General features: G+C 45.9%; 7 protein-coding genes across 7 annotated transcripts; 3 read left to right on the top strand and 4 right to left on the bottom strand.

Annotated features, from left to right (window-relative positions):
• The first annotated feature begins 130 nt into the window (after positions 1 to 130).
• LOC117572762 (nuclear receptor coactivator 5) lies at positions 131 to 1,392 on the top strand. The gene is made up of 2 exons (XM_034255847.2): positions 131 to 660; positions 717 to 1,392. The coding sequence occupies exons 1-2, from the start codon at positions 206 to 208 to the stop codon at positions 1,390 to 1,392; spliced, it is 1,131 nt and encodes a 376-aa protein (XP_034111738.1). The 5' UTR covers positions 131 to 205.
• On the bottom strand, positions 1,388 to 2,249 carry LOC117572763 (39S ribosomal protein L50, mitochondrial). Its single transcript, XM_034255848.2, has 3 exons — positions 2,089 to 2,249; positions 1,932 to 2,023; positions 1,388 to 1,877 (listed from the first exon to the last, which is right to left on the bottom strand). The coding sequence occupies exons 1-3, from the start codon at positions 2,188 to 2,190 to the stop codon at positions 1,436 to 1,438; spliced, it is 636 nt and encodes a 211-aa protein (XP_034111739.1). The 5' UTR covers positions 2,191 to 2,249; the 3' UTR covers positions 1,388 to 1,435.
• Positions 2,250 to 2,464: 215 nt separating this feature from the next.
• Positions 2,465 to 3,386, top strand: LOC117572764 (60S ribosomal protein L18). The gene is made up of 3 exons (XM_034255849.2): positions 2,465 to 2,497; positions 2,649 to 2,735; positions 2,802 to 3,386. The coding sequence occupies exons 1-3, from the start codon at positions 2,495 to 2,497 to the stop codon at positions 3,276 to 3,278; spliced, it is 567 nt and encodes a 188-aa protein (XP_034111740.1). The 5' UTR covers positions 2,465 to 2,494; the 3' UTR covers positions 3,279 to 3,386.
• On the bottom strand, positions 3,263 to 5,086 carry LOC117572761 (folliculin). Its single transcript, XM_034255846.2, has 3 exons — positions 3,792 to 5,086; positions 3,622 to 3,733; positions 3,263 to 3,558 (listed from the first exon to the last, which is right to left on the bottom strand). The coding sequence occupies exons 1-3, from the start codon at positions 4,984 to 4,986 to the stop codon at positions 3,438 to 3,440; spliced, it is 1,428 nt and encodes a 475-aa protein (XP_034111737.1). The 5' UTR covers positions 4,987 to 5,086; the 3' UTR covers positions 3,263 to 3,437.
• A 30-nt stretch (positions 5,087 to 5,116) lies between these two features.
• Positions 5,117 to 10,059, top strand: LOC117572759 (E3 ubiquitin-protein ligase SHPRH). The gene is made up of 9 exons (XM_034255844.2): positions 5,117 to 5,553; positions 5,617 to 7,504; positions 7,568 to 8,123; positions 8,381 to 8,561; positions 8,624 to 9,009; positions 9,065 to 9,174; positions 9,229 to 9,463; positions 9,666 to 9,826; positions 9,894 to 10,059. Exons 1-9 carry the CDS (start codon positions 5,412 to 5,414, stop codon positions 10,057 to 10,059), a joined length of 3,825 nt encoding a protein of 1,274 aa, XP_034111735.1. The 5' UTR covers positions 5,117 to 5,411.
• Positions 10,060 to 10,245: 186 nt separating this feature from the next.
• On the bottom strand, positions 10,246 to 12,985 carry LOC117572760 (zinc finger protein 420). Its single transcript, XM_034255845.2, has one exon. The coding sequence runs from the start codon at positions 12,874 to 12,876 to the stop codon at positions 10,246 to 10,248; it is 2,631 nt and encodes an 876-aa protein (XP_034111736.1). The 5' UTR covers positions 12,877 to 12,985.
• A 471-nt stretch (positions 12,986 to 13,456) lies between these two features.
• LOC117569424 (zinc finger protein 235-like) lies at positions 13,457 to 16,463 on the bottom strand. Its single transcript, XM_034250583.2, has 2 exons — positions 13,911 to 16,463; positions 13,457 to 13,853 (listed from the first exon to the last, which is right to left on the bottom strand). The coding sequence occupies exon 1, from the start codon at positions 16,362 to 16,364 to the stop codon at positions 13,953 to 13,955; it is 2,412 nt and encodes an 803-aa protein (XP_034106474.1). The 5' UTR covers positions 16,365 to 16,463; the 3' UTR covers positions 13,457 to 13,853; positions 13,911 to 13,952.
• Between the last annotated feature and the right edge of the window lie 77 nt (positions 16,464 to 16,540).

The following is a 16,540-nucleotide window of genomic DNA, read 5'->3' as shown; positions in this document are numbered from 1 at the left end:
GAAGCAAGACGAATACCGCCAAAGCACTCACCCTGTGCTAGATCGCATGTTACTTAACAGACGTCTATCACTGTTATGGAAAGCAATCGATAGCTGTACAATCGATTGCAGCATTAATGCCGCACTAACAACGATACTTATCAGTTGTTTACGTATTTTTTTGTGCTTCTCGGCTGCTTAATACAAAGTTGTTGTACTTATTTAAATGGCAGCTCAGAGTGATCCGGCTACACCCGGTTATAACATTGCTCAAGATCCAGCATTGATAAAGAATCGTGTTTACTTCGGCAATCTACCGCGATGTACACGCAAGGAACTTGAGAGCATTTGTCATTCATACGGAACAGTTTTGGGTTCGTTGGTGCAAAAGAATTTTGGTTTTGTACAATTCGAAGACGAGGAGACAGCCAATAAATGTGCGGAGGCTCTCAACAAATCCACATTTAAATCGAAAACATTAATTGTACGCAACGCCAGTCAAAAACCAAAAGCGCCGGTGGCCAACCAAGCAATTGGCAATAATTTGAATACAGTCGGTGACATCGGAGCTGGACAAGTTCCCATGGCTGTGCAAGGTGGCATAATGATGTCAGCGGCTGCTGCAGCAACTGCGGTGCCCATCAATGACTGCGAGATCATTGTGGTCAATCGGGAGAATACGTAAGTACCTCTAATCGATGTTCTTCCTGACATTGATACGAGTTTTGTGTTAACAGCAAATATGCGGAATTCATTGAAGAACGCTTGACGTTGGCGGGCATGCGTGTGGATGTCCTCTTCCCCAACGAGGATGTGATGCTGGGCCAAGTGCTCAGCAACATCTCCGCCCGCGGTTGCCTCTATGCGGTGAGGGTAACGCCTCAAAATGAGCTCCACAAAAGCCTTACGGTAAACATTCTGTACGGTGTGCCCGCCGAGCACCGCAATATGCCGCTGGAAGACGCTATTCAACTGATAGCCAGTGATTTTCGTATGAAGAAGCAACGTGATGCTGCCGCCAGTAGCAACGCACCACGACATCCCGAGTCCATGCAGAAACTCATTGAAATGCTGGCGAATTGTCGCCCATTAACGGGTTTGCAATACGAATGCATCATCAAGTATCTGCAGGAGCAGCATGAGTTGCAGCTGAGACGGGAATTGGGCGATGCAAAGGCTCGCCTGGTCAAGCATCAGGAGACCGATCCCGAAATGGAGCTACAAAAGAAGATACTCAGTATTTTGAATAAACCGGCTGTGACCGAAATCAACAACGATCTCATGTACAACAGCTTCGAGGACGCCAAGGCCGATGTGCGTCTTATGGAATTGTTGAGCGATAATCGCGTGTTGAAGGCGCTGGAAAGCATTTACAACCCAGAACTTGTGGAAACCATTTCACAATATCTTTAGAACATAACACTTTTATTAACTGCATTAGGATTAACAATTAAAACTAAGGCCACGAACGCTTAGCCTCATGTCCCTCGTATTTGCCTCGGTACTTCAGTCCTGTAACCAGGGTTGAGCTCTTGGGGAACGCTGTTTTTCCATTGAATTTCGTATCCGTTGCCGGGTTGAAACGCAAATATTCATATTGTATGTGCAAATTCTCTGGTAACTCAATACGTTTTAGTGCATCCAGCGGTACAGTAGTGTCTACAGACTGTTGATAGAAAGCAACCACATCACCCACTGTGGTCAGCTCATGCACTTGGGAATTGGGCACAGAGTGCTGCAGTTCTTCGAAGCAGGCGGACAAAAACTTGAATTTCTCACTTAAATCGGAGAATTTTCGTTGATCGCCGCCATTGCTCAACTGCAATTTGGTGGCAACAGCGCGTACACGTTCGGCAGCATCCTGAACTGGAGCATAGGGCTTGTTAGGGCGCAAAAATCTACAAAAATATAAAGCTTTATTACATGATAATAAATCAGTTATTTATTTTTACCCCTTGGCTGAGATGGATTCAGCTACAGCAGCTAGTGTGTTGGTCTTTGTTTGTTTGGCGGCGGCATAGCTACGCTGTTGGCTAACCACCAGCTATAAATGATGTGTTTGATTAATGTTGATGTTGGTGTCATTTAATATTTAATTTATTTACTTACATTGCGGGGCAGCTTAAAAAAACCTTTACGTAAATTCACCGCTGCCATTGTCGTAGTGCTGTAAAACGAAGTGTTAACACGGCGCAGACAATATTTATGCATCCCTGCGTAGCTGTCAATTATACACAAGCAACTAACGATAGTGTGGCATTCGATTGCTTATTGGCAGTCTCGAAAAAACATAATATTTTTGTTAAGCTAAATGGTAAGGAAAAGAATTGAATTAAAATTGTTTGCGTTCGCAGGCTCAATTTTGTTGACAATTTTACCAATTGGATAGGTTCGCAACAAGACTGTGACGATATCGAAAAATATCGTACGGAAAACGTACTTGATGTTGCGATGAATCGATATATTGTCCATCCCTAAACGTCAATCTCGTCTCTTTCTTTTTCCGGTCGCCGAAATGGTACGACGCAAGAAATTTTAAGCTATCAAGAAATAAAATTTGTAAACATCTTAAATGTTTATGGAAAATATGCACTAGCATTGCAAAATGATGACACAGTGCGCGACAACTAAAGAGTTTAAAATAATATTTCGTGTCTCGTCTCTTGCAGGGTATTGATATCAACCACAAGTACGATCGCAAGGTTCGCAGAACCGAACCCAAATCTCAGGATGTTTACCTGCGTTTGCTCGTTAAGGTAAAATAAATGTGTGATATACAAGTGTGAAAAGTGTGTTAATTTGCCCCTGTTTTTGTGTTGTAGCTGTACCGCTTCCTGCAACGTCGCACGAACAAGAAGTTCAACCGCATCATCCTGAAGCGCTTGTTTATGAGCAAAATCAATAGGCCACCACTATCGCTGCAGCGCATCGCTCGTTTCGCCAAGGCCGCCAACCAGCCAGAGTCGACCATTGTTGTCGTTGGCACCGTCACCGACGATGCCCGTCTCCTGGTCGTGCCCAAGTTGGCTGTCTGTGCCCTCCATGTCACCCAGACGGCTCGCGAGCGCATCCTTAAGGCTGGCGGTGAAGTGCTGACCTTCGATCAGTTGGCTCTCCGTTCGCCCACCGGCAAGAACACCCTGTTGCTGCAAGGCAGACGCACTGCCCGTACCGCCTGCAAGCACTTCGGCAAGGCTCCTGGTGTGCCACACTCGCATACTCGCCCATATGTGCGCTCCAAGGGACGCAAGTTTGAGCGTGCTCGTGGTCGTCGTTCCAGCTGCGGTTACAAGAAGTAAGCGGTGACCTCTTGTGGAACAAACACCTTATATAGACGTCACTTTTTCGGTTAAGATCATGGAAATCGTTGCGCTCTTCGGGGCAATAAAGAATTTTTATTCCAAAAAGTGAACAATACCATTTCAATATATACACAACAACTAAAAAAATACTCGATCCTAATGCAAGTGTGTGCTCCAGTAATTGATAAGCGACTGATCCTGGGGCTGCACGCCCAATACCTTCTTCAACTTGGCCTGCACACTCCCGGACTTGGCTTGGTTAAGGCAGATTACTTTGCTGAGGAATCGAAAAATAACTATAAATATCAAAGCTAACTTTTAGATGACAATTGTCACTCACTTCTTCCACTCTTCGATGAGCACTTTGGTTTGCTTGTTGAGCACCAGCTCCGTAAACGTTTTCTCCTCGACAGCTTTGACCGCCTTCAACAGCTTCACCAAGAGATCAGGCACTGTCAAAGCAAGAACTTTGATAATTTGTTAAAAAGTAATAACCACAACTTTACTTACGCTTTCTGGGCAGTTCCCCGGGCCACTTAACGGACACAATATCGTTGCCATTCACATGCTTGTCCAGGAAATCAATACGAAACACTGAACTGCTTGCCATGGGCACAGCAATGTCATTGGACACCGAAATGATCTTGTATTCGGAGCTAATGGAATGCTGATGCTGTGCATCGATGCGCATCAGTTGATGCATGGGATCGGGCAGCAGTTTCTTCAGGCACATCATAAAAAGCACAGTTCTTTCGGGTGCACCACGCACAATGATCTTGACACCCGTCAATGCACAATAGCAAATGGTAGCAAAGTCATCTTTGTGCACAACTTTCTTGATGTGTCGCAGCGAGAAGAAACCCTCCTGTTCGGGATCATCTTCGTACATTTGTATCATGGGCAACGTGGAGCTGTTGTATGTGAGTCGCTGTGCAGGCGGGCGTCCGCTGCTCTGTGGGGGTAACCACGGCAGATTACCGAATGTTATGTGCTCGGTGAGAAAGCGTGAACCAGCCAGCAGTATCCAAGCGAAATGTGAATGTAACTGGGCAAACACATGCTCCTCTCCTGTTAATTCCAGCAAGGAACGCGGTGTGGGCATCAGAAATTGTGCACCCGACAGACGTCGCTGTCGCGCCGAATAGTTCAGCTCCTCGGCGGCCTTGGTGCGTTGAGCCCCCGCCTGAAGCTCCATAGAGATTTTACGAATATGTTCGGCCAGAAATGGTTTGGTGTTAAGCAGAAAATACTTGTCCTTCATCAGCACAATGATTGAGAATAGTTGATAGTAGCCGCGCGCTTGAAGATCACTGACGCGAAATGTGTGACTGAGTATGTGACCGCGTGTGGAGTCACCAAAGAACACGAAACCGCCGTCGCCATCGTTGTTGTCCTTATTTGTGTTAATCTCGCAGCTGAGACTGCGAACGGCCGCCTGCTTGACAAGATTCGCCACCTCCTGCAGTGTGGCCACTTTAGTGCTGACGAATGTGGCACCGCTTTCGGTGTCCTTGCTGTAGATGGCATTATTGTTGTTGCGCCCCAGCGTATAGTTGCACGCCGAGCAGGTCTTTTGTCCTGGTTGTTGTGGTTGCTCCAAATTTACAAGGTCCTCGATTTTAGTGTCGCGCAGCGTTTGCGTACAAAATATGGCGCAGGGACCGTGCGCCTCGCAAAAGTGACATAGCGCTATCACCGCGTTCATCTAAAATAATGTTGACAAAACAGGAAAACAATACAAACACAAAAAATTGCAGTCGCGTGCCTTGGTTTATTTATTTTTATTTTGACAATGTGGCAGCATATGCTAAGCACAATAATACCGCATTGCGCAAATATGTAATATTACATTTGGCCTACAAAATTTGTTGTATTTACAAGAAATTTAAATTTTTAAAATTATTTAAAGTTATATTAAATGAAATGTCTTCTATAGTATAGAAATTAACATACTTTTGCTTGCAACTAAAGTCATCGAGCAGACTGCCTATCGATAATGGCTTATCGCTGCAACTGGCATATTTTAAAATACAGCATGGGGTCACACTGTCCGCCAACACTACGCGGTTGTTTCTTCCTTGTACAAAAGTAGATGTATTTTGCATTTAAGTTTAATTAGTATTTAGAAATATGGCCATTGTGCTGTGTGAATTGGCTCGGGAGTGCTCGGATAACGAGCAAGACTCTTTGTTTATATACAATAAAAGACAATGGCGCATCATGGAATCTCTGGCGCCAAATGCAAACGAATTGATTTCAATCATAACAAACTGTAAGTTGGATTTAATTACATTTAAATTTAAATGCTTTTCGTCACAACCGGGTGCTTTTTCAGTTGCCAAAATACGCACCAAAAAGCTACAGTTCAAAATATTGGATTCAACGGTCGTCTTGCAGCAGATAGCAGCATCAACGTTTCACTCAGCAAATCAACATGACTTGCAGTTGGCTTCAGAGTTATTCCCGTTAATATTCATCAATTATGCACCCACGCTGGAGTTCCAAGTGATGCAGGAGCAGCATGAACAACAGCGCGAACTAAAGAGCTATGTGACCACACAGCTCTACAATGCACTGTACTGCAAACACCAGGAGTCGGCCGCAAACGAGGAGAAGGAGAAGCCGCCAACTGTTTCACTGCCAAGTTGTTTCAAATCGCAGTTGCGAGGGTATCAACAACGCACGGTCAGCTGGATGCTCAGCCGTGAATGCCAGCCCAATGTATTTCCTGCCAATTTTACAATATGCCATGCCAACGATGGCAAGCATAAAGTCTGGAAGCACAACTATTGCCTGCAGTTCTATGAATGCGATAAGGAGGAAGAGTTATTGCCAAATGTAAGATTGCCACCAGGTGGCATACTTGCCGACGAAATGGGTTTAGGCAAAACCGTAGAGCTACTAGCAACGCTGCTGCTTAATCCGAAGCAGCATGTGGATAACACTTATTGGAACGTCAGCTTGGAGGAAGCAATCGATTCTGTGCCCCTCAAGCGTCGTTGCTTGGCACCTAAAGTACACTGCATTTGCATCGAACAATCAGCGGCTAAGCTGCTGGTCAAGTGCACGCTATGCCAGCTATGGCAGCATCAGCAGTGCATCAAAGACAGCCATAGCGACTATGTGTGTCCCAATTGCTGGACAGAATTGATGAGCATGCCCCAGGCACAGCTAGTGGAATCACGTGCTACCATCATAGTGTCACCCAGTGAGATTAAGACACAGTGGCATCAAGAGATTAGTAAGCATGTGGACGGCACACTCAAGGTGCTGCTGTATCCCGGTTTGCATGCGGGTGTCTGGTACAGTCCCTTGGAGCTGGCGCAGTATGATATTGTGCTGACCGATTATCGCATTCTGGGCCACGAGATACACCATACGCCGCGAAATTCAAGCGATCGCGAAATGCGTTACGAGCAGCGCTATATGCGTCCCAGTTCTCCGCTCTTGATGGTCAACTGGTGGCGCGTCTGCTTGGACGAAGCGCAGATGGTGGAGAGCAGCACATCGCAGGCGGCGGAGATGGTCAGCCAGCTGCCTGCGGTGAATCGTTGGGCTGTCACTGGCACGCCGATTCAAAAGACCATTGATGATTTGGCGCCGCTGCTGAAATTCGTGGGCTTCCACGAGGCTTGTGAGCCTCAAGATGCCTGGCACACGGTGGCAAATTCGTTTTTGCTCAAGCACAAAGCTGAACCGCTTTTGGAGTTGCTGCAGCATTGCATGTGGCGCACCTGCAAATCGAAAGTTGAGCATGAGTTGGGCATACCACCGCAAACTGAGCTGGTGCATCGCCTCGCGCTGAGCAATGTGGAATCGTTGTACTACCGCGAGGAGCACTTCAAGTGCACTGAACTCTTTCTGGAAGCTGTTGCCAAGCACACCAAGTACAATCCCAACACGTCCAGTTCACGTTTGGCTTCCATTTCTCCACAACTGTTAAGCAGCATGTTGCAGCCATTTTTGCGCATACGCAAAACTTGTTCGGTGCCCGTGGTGATCAATAAGAATGTTGCGACCACCAATTATTTGAATCCACAGGATTTGCTGGTGCATCTCAAGACCAACAATGAGATGCAGTGCAAGCGAGAGCTGCGCACTTGGGCATCTTCGTACAACGGTCTGACGGCCATACACTTTATTCTCAAGCAGCATAAAGAAGCGATGCACAACTACAAACAGGTGCTGCAGCTAGCCAAGGACTACAACTATGACAACATCACGTAAGCAACAAAAAAATGCATTAATTCAATTGCAAATATTAATTTGATATATCTTCTTTATAGCGTGGACAGCCTGCTGCAAATTCATGCGCTGCACAATCTGCTGTCGGCTTCTGAATTTGCTGCCGACGACGACAAGCTCAGCGAGGAAGAGCTCGCGGCGTATCGCCTCAAATTGAATAGCTTGGAGCGCAAGTTCCTAGAAGAGAAGATTGTTGTGCTGCTGGCAGCCGAGACAGCATATGAAGCAAAGCTGGAGGAACTGGATAAGTTGCAGCAGCAATTCTCGTCAAGCATTGTGCAACTGTTTGCTACCGTGGTCAACACCAGCGACAATTGGCACACAGCTGTATGGCATAAGATTGGCGAGGAGTTCTTTAGGCAAAATATTTCCAGTGAAAAACTGCAGGACGTGAACTCAGTCACGGGATTAATCTATATACTGCACAACTGGCATGACCGCTTGGAGAAGCAGCACAAACAATTGCGCAAAGACTTTAAGTTTCTGAAGCGTATACTGCTCCAAGCTTGTGGTGCTGTCAGAGAAGGTGTCGCTCTCTCCGCGGACGCCAATCAGTTCATCAAAGTAGTCTCTGATTGCCACTTGGCGGATATTATGGTAAGTCTCATAAATATTTAGTTAATCCTTTATTTATAGATAATTCTTGGCTGGAATATTAATAATGCAATGAGTGATTTCTCAAAATTCCAAAGCATCGACGCCGCTTTAAGTGTTTTTCTTCGTTAAATTAAAACACAAGCCATACCATGTATTGTAACCAATGCTTATCAAACACATGAACTAATTGTAGCCTCTATACATTATTTCTGTGCTAGTCTTGTGAAATATTTACTTATGCTAAATTTATCTAACAGGAGGACAAACCAGCTGGTGAAAAAAGACAAGATCCTCGCAAAAAACGACATTGTTCGTTGTGTAAAATACATGAGACTGTAAACAAGTTTGAGTGTCTGCTCTTTGACAAGGAGCTGGGCAAGGAGGGCACCATAACAGATGGCTCCGAAAACTCAAGCATGGAAATTATGCTCATCAGAGGTCAGTGTCATTAATTCAAATATTCCATAATTAAAAAATAACCTAAGAAACTTCTTTTCCAGTTGTTTTTGGTTATTTGCGTGGCAGACACGAGTTCGCGGAATGGAAGACGGAATGTAAAAATAAATTGGAGCAGCTGGACTGCATGCAGAGCCTGGAGAAGCTACAAATCAAATATTGGATTGAGGCAGAGTACGTAATCAAGGCCTTTGATGAGCTGGATATGTGCAAAATGCGCATACTGCTCACAGAGAATCCCGAAGAGCAATCGAACTTTCGCATTTTACCATATCAACTGGAAGAGCAAACCGAGTTCAATATGGCGAATATTGAGGAGGCGCAGCTCAACTTTGTGCGGCTATCGGGTCGCCTTAAATACCTCAAGCATTTAAAAGACGATGCAGGCGACAAACCTTGTCCCATTTGCCAAACTCTGGACGATGATCGCGTAAATATATCAATACTCGTTTCAAGTTGAAGTATAATTCTAATTCTTCTTGCAGTATGTGATGTTGTCATGCGGTCATTACCTGTGCCAAGAATGTCTGGACACAATGCGGAGTAAATTTGGAAGGAAGACAAAATGTCCCATCTGCCGCCAAGATTCACCACAGTAAGTGGACATCGACAGTTAAATTGTTCTCAATTAAATTGTTTATTTTTGCAGATTGTATTATTCTGTGAGAAAGGGCGTTAATCGTACCAAAATCAATGGCGACTTCTCCACGAAAATTGTGCATATTGTGGAGCAGGTGCAAAAGATTCAAGCCGAAGACTCTGAGCAAAAGATATTGATCTTCTCGCAATGGGCAACGATACTGAATCATATCGCCAGCGCCCTGCAAATGAATGGCATTAAGTATCGCAACAAGTTCACCAATCGTGACATCGATGAGTTCAAGGTGGGTAACCTTAGGAATTTCAGATCACATTTTCAAGAACGAATTTGTAAGATTATAGAGCAGAGCTTTACCAAATAAGAAAGGATTTTTAGTAATCTTAAAGCAGACGCAAAGTTGATCAAACAACAACCGAGTTGCTGAACTTATCCTTAGTCTTTAATATTTAAATGTGTAATAATCTTTTCTCTATTCCATTCTTTAGCAACCCGAACTAAAGATTACCTGCATGCTGATGCCCCTGTCGCGTGGCTCCAAAGGATTAAACTTGATTGAGGCGACGCATGTGTTTCTGGTCGAGCCCATACTTACACCTGGCGAGGAGTTGCAAGCCATAGGACGTGTGCATCGTTTTGGCCAGACGAAGTAAGAGCAACAACTCGCCATTAAATAAAATCAAATTTAAATTCGACGATACTTTCTTCTCTTGCAGACCGACAACAGTGCATCGCTTTATCGTCAATGGCACAATCGAGGAGAATATTATGACGCTTATCAAATCTGCCGACGACAGATCCACATTGTCCACGCACTGGGATCTGGATAACATGACTTTGGACAGTCTGAAGGATCTCTTTACGCTTAAACAAACAGATTAGACTACAAAAATGATTGACTATTTCGATATATATGCCAAAAGTAATGATGATGCGACATATGTAATACATATTGTATTTGTATTTTGTATATCTATGTGTTATACTTAGATCTAAGAGTAACGCTAGCTAACTATAAGGTTGCAAAAATTATTGCTTTTATCGATGATAAACATTTCAAAAATCTTATCACACATGATCAATCTTGAGGTCATCGATTGAGGTGCCTTCGGCATGCGCCTTTTGCGCATAGTAGCCATCGTAGGAGCTTTGCGCCTTCTCGATCTCCTGCTGCTGCTGCAGTTTCTGCAGCTGCTCGTACGCTGCTTCCTGGATCTTGCGACGCTCCATGTCCGCTCGCCGTTTCACCTCGTTCTCCTCGTACTGCTGTGCCTGCAGCTCAGCCGAGGCAGCCGCACGCTCCGCAGCTGCCTCTTGATACTCGTCGTACGAGTGCAGATTCTTGTCGGTTGCCTCCAGTTTGTGCAGCGACGACAGCTGCTCCTTAGCCGCCTCGGCAATCTCTTTACGCTTCGCATCCGCCTTGCGACGCGCCTCACGTTTCATACGCTCCTGCTCCTCCAGTTCTTCGCGTGCCGCATAGAACTTGGATGAGATGACAGGCGGGCGATTCTCGTGCGTGCGCTGATGTCGCTTCAGCGCCGTCTCCTGGCGGAAGTGTGTGCCACACGTCTTGCACTCAAAGGGCTTCTCGCCCGTATGAATCCATTCGTGGTGTCGCAGCGTTTGCGCCTTGGCGAAACGCTTTGGACAAAACCGACAGGCGAAATCCTTGACCTTCTCGTGTATGATCTTATAGTGACGTTTCATGTTGCCAATGTTGTTGAAGCCTTGACCGCAACCCGGACAAATGTGTTTGCCTTCCTTCTTGGTGAAGTTGACTTGAGGTGACCACGACGGCACCGAAACTGAGGGTATGGGATTGACAGCGGTGCCAGCCAGCTGTGAAATGTCCACACGTTGCACACGACGCGGATCCTTAGGTATTGTGGCCACCGATTCGGCGCACACTTTCAACAGTTCATCAGCAGCATTCTGCGACATCAGCCCATCGACAACGACGTCCGCGGGATTGTGCGCTTGTGAGCCAACTACTTCGGCGATGTCCGTGCTCTCAGTGGCTGCTGCTCCTGCTGTAGCACCTTCGCCCAGTTCCACCTGACGCTGACGATACGTTTCCATAGCCCGCAACACGCGCTTCTCGTGCGTCTTCAGATGCTTCGTCAGGCTCTTTGGATAGAGGAACTTTTTGCCACACACCTTGCACTCGCAACGCTTCTCCCCAGTGTGCGTCATCTCATGGATCTTGCAGGCATGCGACTTGCCAAAGGTCTTGCCACAATATTGACACGCATAGTTCTTGATCTTCTCGTGTACAATCTTTATGTGATTGGCCAGACTCTGTTTGTTGTGCGACGCATGCTCACATATATGGCACTTGAACTTCTTCTCCTGCGTGTGTGTCAGAATGTGTGTGTTCCACTCCTGTCGGGTGGTCTTACCCACGCCACAATAGGGACACACATAGTTCTTGATGCCCGCATGCCGCATCAGATGATCCTTGAGGGCGCTGTTGATCACAAAGCGTTTGCCACAAATGTTACAGGGAAACGGTAGCTCCTTGCCATCGTGCTTATACATGTGCTTCTTCAGCGCCATAGGACAACGGAAGATCTTCTCACATTCGGTGCAAGGATAATCACGAGGCGGCGCTGCCGCTTTCGAAATATTGTGCACCTTTTTCATATGGAAGGTGAGCAGACGTATGCGCGGAAACGTTTTGCCGCAGCCCTCAACGCTGCACGCATGAACCTCGGACAACTCCGTGTGGGCATGATCCACATGCAGTCGCAGACCGCCAGCTGTAGTGAAGCCCTTGCGGCAACTCTCCACTTTGCATTGGAAGGGAAGCAGATCGTTGTGGTGCTTCATGTGCTCCTCGTAGCGTATGGCTTTCTTGAACTTTTGATGACAGATGTGGCAGTCGATGATGCGATGCAGATGCCGCTCAGCCGCCGGAATACGCTTGCGTTTCGACTTCGATTTGACGCCTTCCTCATCCGACTCGGAGCTGCCCTCATCCTCCACATCTTCAACTTGCTTTTGCGAGCTCATTTTATTGCCTCGCAGACGTTGTGCCAGCGGCATATCATCGTCAGCATCGCTGCTGTTGGGCTCAAAGTCCACATCGTGATCATCGGCAGAAGAAACACCGTCGTCATCATCATCGACATCGTCACCGTCGTCGAACATTTGCATAATGCCCGCCGCCTGATCGTCTACATCAGCCTTGACTTCTTTCTCAACCTCTTCAGCCTCTTTATCGACATGTTCGAGCATTTTAAACACATCCTCCTCGTTCTCAATGATCTCCATTTTGTGATTGAGCAGCGGATCATAGTTAATGCGATCCTCCTCCTCGCCAGCCAGTTCCCCATCTTGTGCTCCTCCAGCCACATTCAGCACATCAAAGTTATCGATGTGATTGAGCGGTGTTGCAGCTGCTGCTGTTGTTGCTGTTACTCCAAAGAAATTGTTGGCCACCATCTGCTGAAAGCGTTGTACCGAGTCCACGCACAGCTTCTGAAAATCATGCAGATCATTGAGCCGGCTAAAGCACTGTGTGCACAGATTCATAGGGAAGCCGTCTTGTTGCTCCACGGCAAGCGAAGTGCACACACACAACTTTTTGGCCAGACCCGGAACCAGAAACAAATCATAGGCGACATCATTTTGCAGGAGGTTTAAGCAGATGCGGCATATTGTGTGTATGGAGTATCCACTCCCTCCTTCATTCATTTTGTGACTACCGTATTGTTGGCGTACTGAATCAAAATATTATTTATTTTTATGAAGAAAAACTATTCGCGATAGAAGAAGCAGCAGCAGCAGGCAGCGTGACCACAACACCAATTTGGAAATATACTTGTGTTTTCGCAAAATATACCAATTTGGTCACACAGTTTTAGTGACGGAAGAATTTGACTAAAAATCTACTAACTGTTTTTATGTTTATAAATTGTAAACAGTCAATCTATAATTGCTTCAGCGAATATTTTGGATTTGGAATTACGTAAATAAATTTAAAAAACAAATACAAAAAGAAGTACGCGTTTTAAAATAATCGGCTACTTTCGGTGCATATCGATAGTTATACTTACTACTCATTCTACTCACCCTTAGGTATTCAAATGCTCACACACACCCACAAAAGCATGCAACTGCAAGCGTGTGTGTGTGTATGTGCACTATATGTAAATAAAGGTCTTGAGTGGGAGAAGCAACCTCATAAGAATTTAGAGTGGAAAGACAACGTAGTTACTATATATGTATATGGTATATATGTATTTGTATATACGATAATATATATTTTCTTAGACAATAATCATAATAATCCATTGTTGTTATTTTGATTATGCTTAAACTTAATAACTTGAAAGTTTCGTTATTAGAATTGCATCGACCAATAAGTATTTGTTTACTCCGAGACAGCTGGGAACTTCTTTCCATTCCTTGGCAGGATTAAGGATGCTAGACTGAATTCGGATTTGTAGAGATTAAGTATATAGTATGTAGGTATGTATGTAGATACAACACGTACAATGTAATTAATATTTAATATATAATTAAATGATTAAGGATTAAGTTGATTGAGGGGTTTACAGATGTGTACTCTATGTATTTTATGTATATATGTATGAAGCCACATTTATTTGAGGGACTCGCTCATAGATCATATGGTTTGGGGCGGGGGTTCTTAAATCGACAGAGACAAGCTAAAAGAAGTTATACATAAAGCATTTTTTCTTGTTTGTTTCTTTCTTTGCACTTACTACATCTTCATTTCGTGAATCTTATTCTCACCGTAACCCATTTTACACGTGATCTAATTTGAGACCATCCGGGTCAATGCCCTCGGCTTCAGCCTTCTGACCGTAATAGCTATCATAGGAGCCCTTTTCGCTTTGTATTTGCTTTTGCAATCGATTCAGCTGCTCACATGCGGCTTCCTGTATTTTACGATTCGCCTCCTCCTGCTTTCGCTTTGCCTCATTCTCCTCGATCTGCTGGGCGAGCAGCGCAGCGGTGGCCGCTGCTCGCTCTGCCGCTGGATCCTGGTATTCCTCATGAATCTTTGGTTGTTTTTTGTTGAGCTCAACCTTTAATCCCTTGGCCTTGCTAACTGATGGCTTTGGCGGCTTCTTTTCCTTCGGTGGCTTTGGTGGTTTATCGTGCACCTTCAAATGCGTCTTAAGCACCTGCTCCTGCCTGAAGTGTTTGCCACAGATCTTACACTCGAATGGTTTCTCGCCTGTATGGATGTACTCATGATTGCGCAAGTATTGAGCCTTGGCAAAGCGTTTGGGACAATAGCGACAGGCGAAATCCTTGACCTTCTCGTGTATGATCTTGTAGTGCAACTTCATATTGCCAATATGATTGAAGCCACGCCCACAGCCCGGACAAATGTGCTGACCCTCCTTCTTAGTGAAGTTCACCTGCGGCGACCACGAAGGCACCGACACCGATGATATGGGATTGACCGAGGTGCCCGCCAGTTGAGAGATGTCCACGCGTTCCACACGATGCGATGGCTTCGGCTTGGGTGGTATCACCGGTATGGGTTTCACGTCCATTGGCTCTGCCAAATGACTCTGCTGCTCTCCACCCTGACCGAGATTTACATTGTTTTGGCCATCACCTTCGCCGGGCGGCTTAACAGCCGTCGCCGTAGCTGGCGGTGGAATATCTCGTTTCTCGTGGATCTGCAAGTGCTTGGTGAGACGCTTCTCGAAGAGGAAGATCTTGCCACAGATCTTGCACTCGCAACAGTTTTCGCCAGTATGTAATCTTTCATGGATCTTGCATGCATGCGACTTGCCAAAGGTCTTGCCACAGTATTGACAAGCGAAGTTCTTGATTTTCATGTGCACCACCTTGACGTGATTGGATAACGCCTGTTTGTTGTGCGAGGCATGATCACATTGTCGACACTGGAACTGTTTCTCGCGGGTGTGCGTCAAGATGTGCTTGTTCCACTCCTGTCGCGTTGTCTTGCCCACTCCACAGTACGGACACACATGATTCTTGACACCCGCGTGACGCAGCAGATGATCGCGGAGCACGCTGTGTATGTGGAATCGTTTGCCGCAGATTTCGCATGCAAAGGGCAGCTCTTCACCCGTGTGCTTGTACATGTGCTTCTTGAGTGCGGTGGGACAGCGGAAGACCTTCTCGCATTCAGTGCACGCGTGTCGCTTCACATCCGGTTTGGCCACCTTATGCACCTTCTTCATGTGGAACGTGAGCAAGACGGAGCGGGGGAATGTCTTATCGCATCCCTCAAAGGTGCAGGCGTGTACTTCGGAGAACTCGGAGTGCGCATGGTCCATGTGCAGGCGCAGGCCACCGGCTGTGGTGAAGCCCTTCTTGCACGACTCTACCGTGCACTGGAATGGCAACAGATCGTTATGGTGCTTCATGTGCTCCTCGTATCGAATGGCCTTTTTGAACTTCTGATGACAGATGTGACAATCGATGAGCTTATGTCGATCCCGTTCGCCAGCTGGAATGCGTTTGCGTTTGGATTTCGTGCTGGGTCTATCGTCGTCATCCGACGACTCAGAGCTGGAGGATTCATCGTCATCGTCGTCGCGGGTGTTAGAAGCGGCAGCCTTGCGTCCCTTGGCCTTGCTGGCTCGGGTGTTGCCACGCAATCGTGATAGAGGCGCTGCGTCCTCGGATTCGCTGCTATTCGCATCAAAGTCTGCATCCTCTTCGTCATTTTCCGCTTCGCTTTCACTCGATGATTCTTTGTCCTTTTCTACATCTTCGACATCTTTGTCCACATCTTCAAGCATTTTGAAGACATCGTCTTCATTCTCGATTATTTCAATTTTCGTATTCAATAGCGGATCAAAGTTAATGCGATCCTCCTCCATTTCATTTTCGGGTGGCGCAATATTGAGAACATCAACATTGTCGATTTGATTAATATCCGAGATGCCGACGGGAGTGAAATAATTATTTGCTACCATATCCTGAAACTTTTGCACTGAGTCCACGCACATCTTTTGAAAGCCATGCAAATCGTTGAGCTTGGTGTAGCAAGAGGTGCAAAGGTTTTTGGGGAATCCATCGTGTTGTTCCACGGACAGCGAAGTGCACACACACAACTTTTTGGCCAGACCTGGGACCATGAATAGATCGTAGACGGCATCGTTGCGCAGATGATTTAGGCATACGCGGCATATCGAGTGTATGGAGTATTCACTCCCCTCATTCATTTTGCTCCGACTTGCTGCCTTTTGTTGCGAATGCAATTGCAAAAGTTTACACAAAATTACCAGCACACAATTTCTCCGCTGAGAAAAACTATGTATACGCGTCCATAAAAGTAACGAGCACTTTGCACATCGGTTACTTTTGGACTCGAGTAGAATCACAAAACTACTCGATACCA

This window comes from Drosophila albomicans, chromosome 3, assembly GCF_009650485.2.
Source record: "Drosophila albomicans strain 15112-1751.03 chromosome 3, ASM965048v2, whole genome shotgun sequence".
NCBI classification, from domain to species: domain Eukaryota; kingdom Metazoa; phylum Arthropoda; class Insecta; order Diptera; family Drosophilidae; genus Drosophila; species Drosophila albomicans.
This window is presented reverse-complemented; position numbering and strand designations above follow the sequence as displayed.

Bases quoted from the DNA above. Each gene is read 5' to 3' on its own strand.
- LOC117572762 (XM_034255847.2), top strand. From the start codon at position 206: ATGGCAGCTCAGAGTGATCCGGCTACACCCGGTTATAACATTGCTCAA. The intron at 661-716 runs GTAAGTACCTCT...TTGTGTTAACAG, and splicing joins GTGGTCAATCGGGAGAATAC to CAAATATGCGGAATTCATTG.
- LOC117572763 (XM_034255848.2), bottom strand. From the start codon at position 2,190: ATGCATAAATATTGTCTGCGCCGTGTTAACACTTCGTTTTACAGCACT. The intron at 2,024-2,088 runs GTAAGTAAATAA...CATCATTTATAG, and splicing joins TTTTTAAGCTGCCCCGCAAT to CTGGTGGTTAGCCAACAGCG. The intron at 1,878-1,931 runs GTAAAAATAAAT...ATATTTTTGTAG, and splicing joins GAATCCATCTCAGCCAAGGG to ATTTTTGCGCCCTAACAAGC.
- LOC117572764 (XM_034255849.2), top strand. The intron at 2,736-2,801 runs GTAAAATAAATG...TTTGTGTTGTAG, and splicing joins ACCTGCGTTTGCTCGTTAAG to CTGTACCGCTTCCTGCAACG.
- LOC117572761 (XM_034255846.2), bottom strand. From the start codon at position 4,986: ATGAACGCGGTGATAGCGCTATGTCACTTTTGCGAGGCGCACGGTCCC. The intron at 3,734-3,791 runs GTAAGTAAAGTT...TTGCTTTGACAG, and splicing joins CGGGGAACTGCCCAGAAAGC to TGCCTGATCTCTTGGTGAAG. The intron at 3,559-3,621 runs GTGAGTGACAAT...TCGATTCCTCAG, and splicing joins CTCATCGAAGAGTGGAAGAA to CAAAGTAATCTGCCTTAACC.
- LOC117572759 (XM_034255844.2), top strand. From the start codon at position 5,412: ATGGCCATTGTGCTGTGTGAATTGGCTCGGGAGTGCTCGGATAACGAG. The intron at 8,562-8,623 runs GTCAGTGTCATT...CTTCTTTTCCAG, and splicing joins GGAAATTATGCTCATCAGAG to TTGTTTTTGGTTATTTGCGT. The intron at 9,464-9,665 runs GTGGGTAACCTT...TCCATTCTTTAG, and splicing joins GTGACATCGATGAGTTCAAG to CAACCCGAACTAAAGATTAC.
- LOC117572760 (XM_034255845.2), bottom strand. From the start codon at position 12,876: ATGAATGAAGGAGGGAGTGGATACTCCATACACACAATATGCCGCATC.
- LOC117569424 (XM_034250583.2), bottom strand. From the start codon at position 16,364: ATGAATGAGGGGAGTGAATACTCCATACACTCGATATGCCGCGTATGC.